Consider the following 13,749-nt stretch of genomic DNA (forward strand, 5'->3'; position numbering starts at 1 on the left):
GGCAATCAAGCAGGTAACCTGAGGCTGAATCAGAAAGCCCCAGGGATTCCATGGGCACCACTGAGCCTGCCACTGCGATTGTGGCTATGGTGTGCCATTTGTTGCACTGTCTGATGCACTGGGGGAATGGAGACTGCTGTCAACATTACACTGCCAGCACAGATACTTGCCAATGCCCACTAAGATGAGCGGGAGCAGTGGCCTTTCCGGTGCTAGGTTTCTATCACTAATGGAGACTGTGGTGACCAGGAGCATGTGGAAAGCCGGCAGGCATTTTCGCAACTTGACAATCAGCTTCTTGGGTCTGGTGAACAGTGCTGAACCAAGCCTCCATGGTGCCGGGATAGGGACTGGGAGAAACAGGACACACCTTTGTGGCTGGATCGGTTTGGTGTCAGTGACGATCTACAACACAGCAAACTGTGCCAGTATTCTGACAAGGGATCCCTCCAGCGCCATAGCAAGTAGAGAGAGTCACTATATCCTCGATGCCTGTGGTGTCAGGGGGCACATGCCAGCACAGGTCTGCGCACTGACTCCAGCGTTGCGGAAGACTGCGCATCGTGCCCCAGTCTCTCATGTGCAGACCTATGCAGACTTAGTAGTGGTCTCTCCTCAGATACTGGAGGGGAATAGGAAAGGACTGTGCCCAGGTGACTTGGGACTAAATGGTGGTTTATCCTGGTGCCGGAGCCCCGTGGGGATAAAACTGGCATGGCATTTATGTCCTGTGTGTCCTGGAAGGAAAGAAGGCTGATCTTCAACACGGACAATGGCAACACAAACAGCAGGCTTGCTGCCTTCTGGGCTTTCTCATCATCAGCACATTTAAATTAACAGACTATGGCCCAACGCTGGCAATTCCTAGGAAAAAACTATTTTAGGATAGGCTGCTGAAAAATATTTACTTAAACCCATTTTGAATTAGAGGGAAATATTTGCATTGGTATCCAGCAAGTTCTGCATTTAGAATTCTGAACCCAGAATTCAGGTTTCCCTTTCAGACTTAATTCAGTCTCTTTGTGAGTATGTACTATAATACAGTCTTTAATTACATGACCATATGATATTTTTTCCACAGAAACCCCTGCATCTTCAGATCTAAATCAGAACTAAAACCTTATTAGGCTGTTTATGGGGATTTAACAGACCTACAAATTCACAACAAAAAGTAGCAGACTGGCTAATTCCATATGATTGCACAAAAAGAGTCAGGATAAAATAAGAGAAACACAAAAATAGAGTACTTCCAATACAGACGTTCTGTCTGGTAATCAGGACTTAATAAGCTGTTGCGAGATCTGGTGGAAACTTGTGACAAGAGTGCCAAGACAAGGCTTAATAATGTAGGGCTGTCAATTGCATCAGCCCTGCCAGATCAACAGTCAACAGAGAATAGTAACTTACCTGTACAGGCAGTCCCCGGGTTACGTACAAGATAGGGACTGTAGGTTTGTTCTTAAGTTGAATTTGTATGTAAGTCGGAACTGGTACATATTGTAGGGGAAACTCTAGCCAAACATTTCTCCAGAGCTCAGTTTTATTCTCCCACGACATCGACCCCTAGGCCCTTGAGGGTGCGCGGCCGCCCCGGAACCTCCACCGGAGGCCCGGGAGTGGCGCCTCCAGAAATCCCCACGGGGGAGCTGGGGCTGCGCTCTACCCTGTTGCCTAAATGGCAGTTGTCGCCGCTGCGTGGCCGGCGTATGTATGCCTAAGGACTTCAGAGTTGACCTAGTGTCCTTTAGGGTATGGAGCCTGGAATCTGTGTGCTCCGAGAACAAGGCCTTCCCTTCAAAGGGCAAGTCCTGGATGGTATGCTGGACATCCGCGGGGATCCCAGAGACATGGAGCCACGCTCCACGGCGCATAACGACACCCATCGCCATGGTGCGGGCTGCCGAGTCCACAGTGTCCAAAGCCGCTTGGAGGGCAGTTTGTGTGATGACTTTACCCTCAGAAGCCATAGCTGCAAACTCCTGGTGGTCCTCCACTGGGAGTCGGTCTTTAAATTTTTCAACCGCCTGCCAGGTTTTGAAAGCGTACCTCTCAGCATCGCCTGCTGGTTAGCAATATGGAGCTGCAGAGCACCCGTAGCGTACACCTTGTGGCCCAACAAGTCCAGCTTCTAAGGTTCCCTTGCCTTCGGTGAAGGCCCAGGCTGGGGAAGCCTTTCCTTTTGGGCCGCGGCTTGCACGACCAATGAACCAGAGATGGTTGGGAGTAAAGAAAGTCGTGACCCGACTGCGGGACGAAATAATGCCTTTCCACTCTTTTTTGGGTAGGAGTCAGTCGCTGGCATTTGCCACAGGGCATTAGTAATTTTTGAAACCGTTTTGTTGAGCGGTAGAGCGAACCGCGCAGGGGTGTCCTCAGTGAGGATGTCTACCATCGGGTCGGTATCCTCAATTATGGGCTCAACCAGAACAGCCAGGTTGGAAGCCATGCGCCACAAGAGGTCCTGGTGTGCTCTGGCATCCATTGATGGCAGCCCGGGCGCTGGGTCTGCCAGTGCTTCATCGGGGGAGGACGATGACGACGACTCCTGGACCAACAGGGGGGCCGTCGTGGCCAGCTGCGGGGCCAGTTGGGCGGCCTGAGCTTCCGGAGGGGCTGCTTCCGGCACCGGTGGTTGCGGTGCCGCAGGGTCTTGTTGCGGCACTCGAAGAGGGGAGGGGGCACCCTAGACAGGGACGCAGAGGGACAGGAACGGTGCCCTGAAGCCTCCCACCCCATAGACGGTGGTGGTTGTCCCTGACACTGATGATAGGCCCAGGGAGTCCAAAAAGGCCACTGCGGATGAGGGGGCCACATCTGCTGGGTGTGTTCCCTTTGGTGCTTGGATCTGGAACTGTGCATCGAAGACGCTCCCGAAGACCCTGATCGCACCGACACAGCATCCGAGTCCGAAGAGTAATCAGATTCCGGCCAAGGGGGAGCCGACGAGGAGTGCGGCGCAAACTTGGCCATCGACTCCGGTTGCGATGCCTGAGTAGTGGAGTCGGGGTGCCCAAGTCTGGTACCGGGAGTGCCGTGTACAGCTGTGGCGCCGCAGTGCCCAGGCCCGGTGCCGTTTGTGCCGCCTGAAGCTGTGGCACCGGGGTGCCCAGGCCTGGTGCCGGTTGCGCCGACTGAAGTTGCGGCATCGGGGTGCTCCGGCCTGGTGTAGATTGTGTGGCCAGCAGGTATGGCACCGAGGTGCTCAGACTCAATGCTGAATGAGTCGTGCCCGACTGGAGCGGTACCGGGGTGCCCAGGCCCGGTACCGGGGTAGGCCACTGGGTCGATGCAGGTGCCGATGATGGCACGGAGACGGACGTCGACTGGGAGGCCACATAGCCCTGGGAGTATGGCACCGGTACAGCCAAGCAGGGCTCTGGCAACTTGGAGAGCAATGACGTGCCATGGCTCGAAGCTCCCTGGAAATGACGACCCGGCGTCGTGAAGGGGGCTGTAGCAATAGTGGGAGCCAACCCCACCGGGGTTGGTCCCGACGCACACGCCACTGTAGCATGCCGAGTCTGGTCATGCAAGGGCTACGGCGGTGCCTTATGGGCATGCACCGTGGGTGACTTCAACCCGTCCGAGTCAACCAACGATGGCGGGGAGGTCGTAAGGCTGATTAGGTCCTGCGCTGCTTCAAAGGTGTCCGGCGTAGACGCGCGATGAGAGGGCAGGCGGCCAGGGCTTGCTAGACCCCCTCGGTGCCGACGCGTAGCGGTGACTTGCTGGTGCGGTGTCTAGCCGACGTCGGCTTCTTGGACGGGGACCTGCCCCGGGACTTCTTCACCTTCTTAGATGGTGGAGAGTGAGACCGGTGCCAGGATCTTGACACCGACGTCCGGTGCCGGTGTACGTCCTCGCGCGTGGAGGCCGGTGCGCTGTGACCCGCAGGCTGGTCCGGCGGTGCCGGTTGAAGCGCCGTCTCCATGAGGAGAAGCTTCAAGCGGGAAACTCTGTCTTTTCTCATACGAGGCTTGAAAGACTTGCAGATTTTGCAGGCAATTGCCAAATGAGCCTCACCCAGAAACTTAAGGCAGCTGTCGTGTGGGTCGCCCCTGGGCATAAACTTCCCGCAGTCAGCGCATGTTTTAAAGCCTTGCGGCCCTGGCATTCCTTACCCCCAAGGGGGGGGGGAAGGAACAAAAAACAAAAAACCTAACTATCTAACTACACAACTATTTACAAAGTGAGAAACGGGAACCATTAACCTATCTAAGCCTAACAGCAATAGAGAGAGAGAGACGCTCCAATGACCGACACGGCGGTAAGAAGGAACTGAGGTGGGGCAGTGCCGGCAGGGGTACTTATGCCCCGCCATGGCGGCGCCACTCCAGGGGGTGTCCTGCCGGCGCTACGGGTACCGCTAGGGAAAACGCTCCAGAAGACGTGGTGCACGCGGCGCGCACACCTACTTCAAATGGACATGAGCAAACACTCGAAGAAGAAGAAAATTGGCACAACCATATATACCAAAGTGATACAATTGAAAAAATGAACGCATGTGAAATTGACAAATCAAATTTTAGAACAGAGTGGGGGTGAGGGGGGAAGGTTAGTTTCTGTGAGGTAATGATGTAGGGGTGATAATTGGGGAATCTATCTTTGTAATGGGTGAGATCATTAGAGTCTTTGTTTAGACCCATACATAAAGTGTCAAATTTAAGCATGAATGACAATTCTGAAGCTTCTCGTTGAAGTCTGGAGTTAAAGTCTCTTTGAAGCAATATGCATGTTTTAAGGTCATTGAGGTAATGGTCAGTCTGGCTGAAATGGCAAGCAACAGCTTTCTCTCTGTGAGAGAGTTTTATGTCTGTTTTGTGTGCATTGATTCTTTGGCGAAGTGTCTGAGAAGTTTGTCCAATGTACATAGTAGATGGACACTTTAGGCACATGATGGCATAAATAATATTTCTGGATGAACAGGAATATGTGTTCTTGATCTTGTAAAGGCATGGTTAGGTCCAATTAGGTCCAATTGACTAAAGTGTCTGTCATTACCTCACAGACACTAACCTTCTCCCCTCACCCCCACTCTGTTCTAAAATTTGATTTGTCAATTTCACATGAGTTCATTTTTTTGATTGTATTTCTTTGGTATATATGATTGTGCCAATTTTCTTCCACATATTGATCTGAGGAAGTGGGTCTGGCCCACAAAAGCTCATCACCTAATAAACCAACTTGTTAGTCTTTAAAGTGCTACATAGTTCTGTCTTTTGTTTCAGAACAAATCAGGGGCATTATTCATGCTTCCTTGTAACTCCATTGACTTGATTTGTCCCGTTTACTTTTATAGTACTACTGAAATGTTAAATTAACATTTAATAACAAGAAAATAATGAAAACATATTTTAATAATTTAGAGGACAGACATCCTTTGAAGTCAAGTTATTCCAATTGCCATATGTGTCACATTTTTATTTTTTCTCTAGTTCTTTCAGTTCTGAAAAGAATTCCAACACCCATTATCTCTAGGATTCCTAGCTTTTCAAGGACAATGTGCATTTGTTTCTCGCCTTGGTAGTTTACAAGATACCAGACATAAAACCTGCCATTGTTCAACTAAACTACTGGTACTTTTTTGATACTGATCTAGGTTTCAATATAGCAAATCCCAGATTGTGGACCAATGCAATTTTTTATCCCTGAAGATGGAAAGGAAGAGATTTTTTATAAAGCATGAATTGTAAAAATGTGGCTTTTCATCCACATCTGATACACAATTTGAAATCTGAAATAATGTACTTTATCTTGAAAAAAAGTGAATGGTGTTTTTTTGAAAATGACAGAGAAAAAACAAATGACAATATTTTCTACAAACATTGAGAATTCTTCTTTTATCCTTTTAGGATAGAGGTCAATTATAGTAATGGAGCAAGAATCCCCACCTCTCCAGAGGAAAAAAAGAGTTAAGAAAGAGATATTCACTATTGGAGAAATGCATGCATAAGGAACCTGAATCAACAGTGTAGTCCCATGATTATTGATTTTACTAACTATAAAAGCTAGTAATAGATTGTAATTAATGTTGGAAGTAGACATTCAAAGGCACAAATAGCACTTATGTCTGTAAGTCCTATTAACTTCCATGGCCTTTACAGGCAGCATCTGTGAAAATCTACTCCATTATTAATAATAAGTACATAGATAGTGCAATAAACATATACTATTATATACAAAACACATACTAAAACATGCATCCTGACTAATGCAGATAAGACAATAAATATATAGAACAAATGGCCAAATACTAGATTAACAAGTATGCAGAAATAATGTTTATCTTGTTTTATAGAATTATGACAGCAAATATTGCATTTGTAAAATTGTCTCAGGATAGTTTGGTTTACCAAGGAAAGTATGCTAGTAAAATAGATTTCAGTAAGAAAAATGGAAAAAAATCATAATTCACTTCACCGATGGCTTTATAAGAGATCAATATATAGATTTTAATAGTGATCAACATTTCCTGCCTCAAGTATCCTGCACTTTATAAATTCAGGAAAAAATGTGTTTAAACACTTTGACAAAGGCTTTCAAAAACAGTTGCCTAAAATTCAGCTCCTATATGTTTACTTGTTCACATGAATAAATGTCCAATTTTCAAATGAGATGAGAATTCACAACTCTCATTACAGTCAATGGAACCATCCCTCACTCTGTTGAGGAGGAAACTTTACAAAGTAAGATCTGACGCAAAGCCCACTGAAGTCTATGGGAATCTTTCCATTCGCTTCAATAGGCTCTGGATCAAGCCCCCCAAAAGGAGTTACCTACCTGCCTTGACTGACCTATGTGACTTCCCTCAGGCCAGATTCAACCCGCAAACACAGCAAGGAGCTGCCTCCCTTCCACATGCCGCTCAGAAAAGTGGCTGCCCGACCATTTGTCTTTTAACAACTGCAAGCGCGGGTGGAGGAGGGGAGAGGCTTCTCATGCTGCCTCAGCTCCCAGCACAATCCCATTATTCAGTTCTTGGCCAATGGGCGCTGTCCGTTTGAAGCACAGGCATTGTGCAAAATACCTCTCCCCTCAGGCTTGTAACTATGCACAGATGCACATGGCTCCTGCAGTTAGTGCAGGGGTGGGGCAGGCAAGAAGCCTGGCTGAGAAACATGCTGGCCTGCTGGCCAGGAGTCACCCAGGTATGTCTCCTAGCCAGAGCCTGCCTCTGGCACCTTAGCCCTTCCCTCCCCACTACCCTCTGTCCCCACCTCTTGCCTCCCTATCCCACATAACCCAAACCCTCTGCCCCACTCTTGAACCCATACCCATTTCCAGACCATGCCTCCCAATCCCCTACCCCAGGTCACAACTCCCTCCTGCCCTAGGTCACAACCCAAATCCCTGCACCCCCACCCAGATTCCGGACCCCAGTCTCCTGCCCCCGGTCACAACTGCTTTCTTCGCCCAAACCCCTTTCACAACTCCACATCCCCTCCTGCACTCCAATCCTTTATCCCAAGCTCCACCCCATACCCTGCACACCTCCACTGATATTATGGATCACTTTCCAAATTCTTGGATTGATCCCCATCAAAAGTTATTATTCAGCCCTGTCCTAATATCACTGTTGCCTTACTTTTAGGACCTGGATCATGCTGTGAAGGATTTATTAGGCCTGCACACTCCTTTGTGGGTTTATTGCAGAGTGGTGTTTGGAATATTTTGGCCTCCATACGAGGAATGTTAAAAAACATGTTTTTTTGTAAACATGTAACCGCTGAAATTTTCTGCAGTTACATGTTTATGTATAGGAGGGAGGAAGCTCTGCAGAAGCCAATATGTCAGGGATCTAAGCCAGCTCTGCAGCAGCCCAGGGGTGGGCGGAGGAGTTTGCAGTTAACCGTTTAACCATATATCCTTATACTCTCTATTCCATACAAGATTGAAATCTATTCTGTCATTTGTTCCCCCGTTGAAGGATTTCCCAAAGTAGAAAGGAAAAAAGAAGGAACCTAGTCTTCACAGAAAATTTCCTCTTCAACATTTTCTCTTTGGCTTTTCTACACACAGAAGTTACACCAGTTTTAAACACTTATAAAACCAATTTAGTTACTCTACGTAGACACTCTTAGTTGGATTTAAGAGTGGCTTAATAAAGTTTACCATAGATCTGTTCCAAATCAACTTAAGCTAATTTGATAAATTCTATCAATCAGTGTGACCACACAATCATTTACACAAGTTTAACTTAATCAATTTAGATAATTGGTGCAACTCTGTGTGTACATACATTCTTTAACTACCTGCTCAAAGAGAAATCTGAATCTGCAAAGGTGTCTTTATCACAGGCAGTACCACCAAATTATATAAGAGCCTATCTTGAATGTCATATTTATGTAAACTCAGGCCTCCAAATGGGAATTTGCTTATACAATTGAATGAAATAAGAACCAATGCTCAAGCCTGCTGATGGGAGGAGGAGGAAAGGAGGGGCAAAGACAACAAGTGTCCTGGGGCCCAGAGTGTCCCAGGGCCACCACCACAGGGCCCCTTTGAGCTGCCACCAGAGCACTACTCTGCATGGTGCTGCCAGCTGGGCAGCACTAAGGGATGCCTTCAGCCCTGCCCTTTCTACCCAAGGCCCCACCTCTTCTGCGGCACTGAGCCAGTCCCTCCTTCCTTGCCCTGGCACCTGCTGTGGCTGTCGGTCCCACTGCCAGTGCTGAATAAGAACCTTAGTATGATGCACAGATCTCAGGGAGTATTTTGGTTTACTTCCTTAACAAAAAACTATCCTACCAATTAGCAGTAAATCACAATAAATCTCTTCAAGAGAACTTGACTGCAGTCTCCTCTGGGCCACATACTCTACAGAGACCAGAACAGCACACTGGCTTCCTGTCAAGTACCCAGAAGAATTTAAGCTGTTGGTTTTGACCTATAAATCCTAAATAAAAATGAGGCCAATTCTCGTTCCATGACATTTTGCCACAGGTTTGGTCAATGAAGGCACCTGACCTGTAATGCAACTGACATAAACGAGTGGAGGTAGCTAGTAGGGCTCCCCTCCACCCCCCCATGAAGGTCCCTCAGCTTTAGAACTCACTCCCCTATTGATCTGAAATAGTCCAACTTTCATGCACTGTGCATGCTCTGGAAGTGAATAGCATTTTTTTTTTTTGTTACTTCTGAGAGAACATGAGGGCTTTGGTAGAAGATGTGTAATATGTTTTTGCTAGTAGGTTATTGGCTGTGGTGGAGATGCTGATTAGTAGTTGAAGGAAAATTACAAGACTAATTATATAGTTGCATCTTTAACTGTCAGAAAGCACCTATAATAAGGGATAGATACTCCTTTCTGGTGGATGTGTATAAAAATCATAATAAATAAATAAAATAAACAGCACAATCATGGCTATGATGTAAATAGCTAAAGAAAACGAGGGAATAAGAAGAAAAGATAAAATACTGAGGTGACAAAAATACCTTCATCATAGTGAGCAGTAAAATTAATACAAAATTGCATAAAGCACATCTACTGGCAATACTGTATGTAGGATGTGTAAGCTGAGCACATGCACTTGTACATGGAGTCATCTACCTGAGATAGAGAATTTTAATAGCTGTGACTTATTAATTTAGCTTTTTAGGTAAGCTCCATAGAGTGGATATGTATTGAGACAAAATGAGAGAATAATTTTCATTAATGTTGTCATGCTGACAAACAAAAGTTAGAATATAAGTTCTATATGTATCTTGATTGTTAAACAATACCATCAACTTGACTTAAGGAAAGTGTTCAATAGCATGCAAAGGCTAATTATGTTGTACTAACTTACTTTTGTCTAGTATAAAAGGAAGTTCTCTTACTTTGCCAGGATGAGTATAATAGTCTATGAATTTTGAGATCAAAGAAGCAAACGAATATTTTCTAAAGTAAGAGTTTCCTTCACCAAGTTTTACACTTACTACAGCTAAAAGAGCTGTGTGAAGGGATCAGCACTAAACCCAAAGGACAGGCAGTGCACAGCAAGAAAGAGAGCAACTCCCTCGTGCTTTTTGCAGGTCACTACCAAGGACTGTGTTAGCAGATCCACACCAGACCCTTAACAGGCAGCTCTGCTGCTACCAGTAATTAGCTTGGACAGCTCTGGCTCCAAGAGTAGCAGCAAGGCTACACCATAATGAGCTCAGCTGGGATTAGTAGGACAGGGCAGGGAACCAAGAGAGCAGAGGCATTCTGCACTGCGTATGTATCAAGGAGATCAAACAAGGATGGCTGGCTAGGTTATCCCCTCACCACCTCATTCCAAAAATGAAGCACGGCAGTGTATAAAATGCAGGCTAATGAAGAGCGACACCTCCAACAGATGAGAGCCACATTAATTAACACAATCCCTAGATCATGTAATACAGTTTTTGTTAGTGCTAGCAAACTTGTAACTTGTCACTGATTTAGGAAAAAAACCTGATGTATTTTCTCCCTTTTGTTTCTGGTAGAAGATAATGGCATAATCTTGGAATTTTGTAAGGAATTCCTTTGTGTGGCCTCAAGGTGCAAAGAGAAAAAGCTTTAGAAAACAAGCACTCTGTTTTTCCACATATATATTATTTTTAAAAGGATACTCACTTTTCAATCAATAGCTTTTTGTGCTCCCTTTTGAAATATGCCAGTTCGTTCCAGACAGCATCAGAATCTTCTTGGCAAAGCTGGTGGGGATCTGCACGCTGGTGTTTGCTTTTCGTGTTTTCAGTCCTAGTAATAAATGAAAAGTTTTTGGTTTTAAATAACATTTATTTGAGCATTTTGAAACACACACACACACATCTCTCATTCTCAGTCTCTCTCTCACACACACTTATTCACACTCTTGAAATTGCTACATCTAGTGGATGTACACAATTTTATTGGATAAGACTCCTAAAATCTGCTGTATCAAAATTAAATTTCCAATTAAATAGGTTCTGAAAAATAGCCTGCTGGTAGGACATCAGCCTCTGAACTGATGTGTGGAAGATCACAGCATCTCCCTCATTCATTCAGTCAATAGAGAGAAAGTACAAGGTGACAGTTTTGTACACAGTCTCCAGGAAAGGTTATGACCTACCAGGTCTAATTCTATTTCACTTAATACCCTTAGGCTGTATCTACATTGGTGCGATCTTGCGCAAAAGCAGCTGCTTTTGCACCAAAACTTGCTGCCTGTCTACATTGGTCCCGAGTTCTTGCACAAGAACACTGACGTTCTAATGAATGAAATCAGTGCTTCTTGTGCAAGAACTATGATGCTCTCACTCAGGAATAAGCCCTCTTGTGAACTGTTCTTGAGCAAGAGGCCAGTGTAGACAGGCAACATGAATTTCTTGCGCAAGAAAGCCCTATGGTTAAAATGGCCATCAGAGCTTTCTTGTGCAAGAGAGCGTCTACACTGACATGGATGCTCTTGCGCAAAAGCATATCTCTTGTGCAAAGGCACATGCCAGTGTAGACACTTTCTTCTGGAAGAGTTTTTGCACAAGAACTCTTCTGCAAAAGAGTTCTTGCGCAAAATCATGCCAGTGTAGACGTAGCCTTACTGTGCATTAACAATGATGACAGAAAGAGCAATTAAATAAAACTATTCCTACTTGAAATTCTTTCATTCTCACGGGGTTCCAAATTCTTACGTAATTCTTATGATTTGTATGAGGACTTGATATGGAGCTGTTCCTAAAACACAATTTAAATATCAGGAGTGGTTTGGGGCTCCTTGTGATAACAAATAAGTTAAAGTTGCTGTAGAAGCAATATAACTTGTAAGTCTTTTACTATTTAATGAATTCTAAGGTTGCACTGAAACCTGCTTTTCCTGAAGATGTTGCCAATCAGGCTACATCTAGACTACAGGATTCTTGCATAAGAAGCTTTATTCAGAAGAAATCTTCTGAAAAAACTTCTTGTGCAAGAGAGCGTCCACACTGCAAAAGCGCATCGAAAAAACAATGTGCTTTTTCGAGAGTGTCCAGACTGCCTGGCCGCTATCTCGCATGTAAACAGTGATTGCTGTGGACAGAATGGCCACCCAGGCACCTGTGCTTTTCCCTTTTCCCTCTTCTTCAGAAAAAACTCCCTCTGCCCTGTCTACATACTCCTTTTTGTGAAAGAGCTCTTTCGCAAAAAGGCTTGTTCCTCGTAGAATGAGGATTTTCTATTGCTCAAATAGATTTACTGTCAAAAGAACGTGCTTGCAGTGTGGATGTAACTCAAGTTTTGTCAGAAAAATGGCCGTTTTTCCAACAAAACTCTGTAGTCTAGACATAACCTCAGCCAAAAGTTGGCTTCATTTATGTTTTAAATGGAAAGCCAGTGCTGGTGAAAGATGCCCTGACCACTACTGAAACTGAAGTATATCCATTGGACATACATACAACAGGGAATGGACCATCCCTCTCACTGCCCCAGTGTACATCAAAACTGAAATTATGTGAAAATAGAGGTTAAAGTTCTGCATGCTATTACTAAAAAACTGAACCATCTCAATCTCAGTGGTTTTTTTTAAACTATATGTCATTTGCATTATGATCTTTCAAAGCTTCTTCCCCCCCCCCCAAAAAAAACTTCATATATCTTTGAACTGAAAAGTTTTTTGCCTTTTAAATCTCTGTGGGTATATCTACACTACCCCCCTATTTCGAACTAGGGGAGGTAATGTAGTCATACAGAGTTGCAAATGAAGCCTGGGATTTGAATTTCCTGGGCTTCATTTGCATAAAGCTGGCTGGCGCCATTTTTTAATGCTGGCTAGGTCGGACCCCGTGCCACGCGGCTACAGGTGGCACGGACTAGCTAGTTCGGATTAGGCTTCCTATCTGAACTAGCTGTACGCCTCGTGGAACAGCTAATCCAAACTAGCTAGTCTGTGCCGCATGTAGCCACACGGCACGGGGTCCGACCTAGCCGGCAGTTAAAAATGGCGCCGGCCGGCTTTATGCAAATGAAGCCTGGGAAATTCAAATCCCAGGCTTCATTTGCAACTCCGTATGACTACATTACCCCCCCCAGTTCGAACTAGGGGGGTAGTGTAGACATACCCTGTCTTCCTAGAAGTGGAAATCTTCTGAAATGGGGATAGGGATAGCTGAATTGGCGATATACCAGAGGCCTCATTCTTATTTACACTGGCACTACATTATCATTCTGGCAATGCAAAGCAGCCTTAAATTTAGAATAAATTATATTTACATCCATTTTAAGGCCTCTTTACTTGATTACAAAGATATGATGGGACTTTAGAGTATGCCTCCACACCAATGTAAGCCAGGACTGAATTAAGGCTCAAGTCAAATTCCCCTGTCTACACACACATCATATTAATCAATGGTCCCAGGATCCCATAGGATTGAGGGTCAATGCCTGAGTAAAATCAGAATCCAGGGCTCAAGTTCTACTTCTTTGCAGTGTAGATGCAGCCCCACTGGACTCATGATCTGTAAGTTTGCCACAGTATCCCACAACCATTCTGGACAGCCACGTTTGGTGTATAGACAAAATTTCCGACAAGTCAAGTTATGCCAAGAAAAAGGAGCTACAGAGGTCACATTTACAGAGGACACTAGGAGGTCTGAGATATGGATGGTTGGACTTGGGCTCACATAATGCAATTAATATGCTGGAGCTCCACTTTGGACCTAGATTTAAATAATTCCCAACGTCGGGTAACAAATAAGTGTAGATGCTCCAGTTAATAAACCTAGGTCTGCTAACTCAAGTGCTACTAAATCCAGCTTACATTGTTGGTCAAACATAACCCTAGTGTCAAT

At 45.2% G+C, this 13,749-nt stretch overlaps 1 protein-coding gene across 2 annotated transcripts in view; it reads right to left on the minus strand.

Annotated features, from left to right (window-relative positions):
* CNTLN (centlein) overlaps nucleotides 1-13,749 on the minus strand; it is a 327,186-nt gene that overhangs the window by 134,675 nt on the left and 178,762 nt on the right. For both annotated transcript variants that reach the window (XM_075931523.2, XM_075931522.2), the window contains exon 12: nucleotides 10,580-10,705. In XM_075931523.2, coding sequence (XP_075787638.2) covers nucleotides 10,580-10,705 — 126 coding nt within the window. The remainder of the gene's footprint in view (nucleotides 1-10,579; nucleotides 10,706-13,749) is intronic.

The sequence above is a fragment of the Pelodiscus sinensis genome, chromosome 6 (assembly GCF_052426305.1).
Source record: "Pelodiscus sinensis isolate ZL-2025 chromosome 6, ASM5242630v1, whole genome shotgun sequence".
NCBI classification, from domain to species: Eukaryota; Metazoa; Chordata; order Testudines; family Trionychidae; genus Pelodiscus; species Pelodiscus sinensis.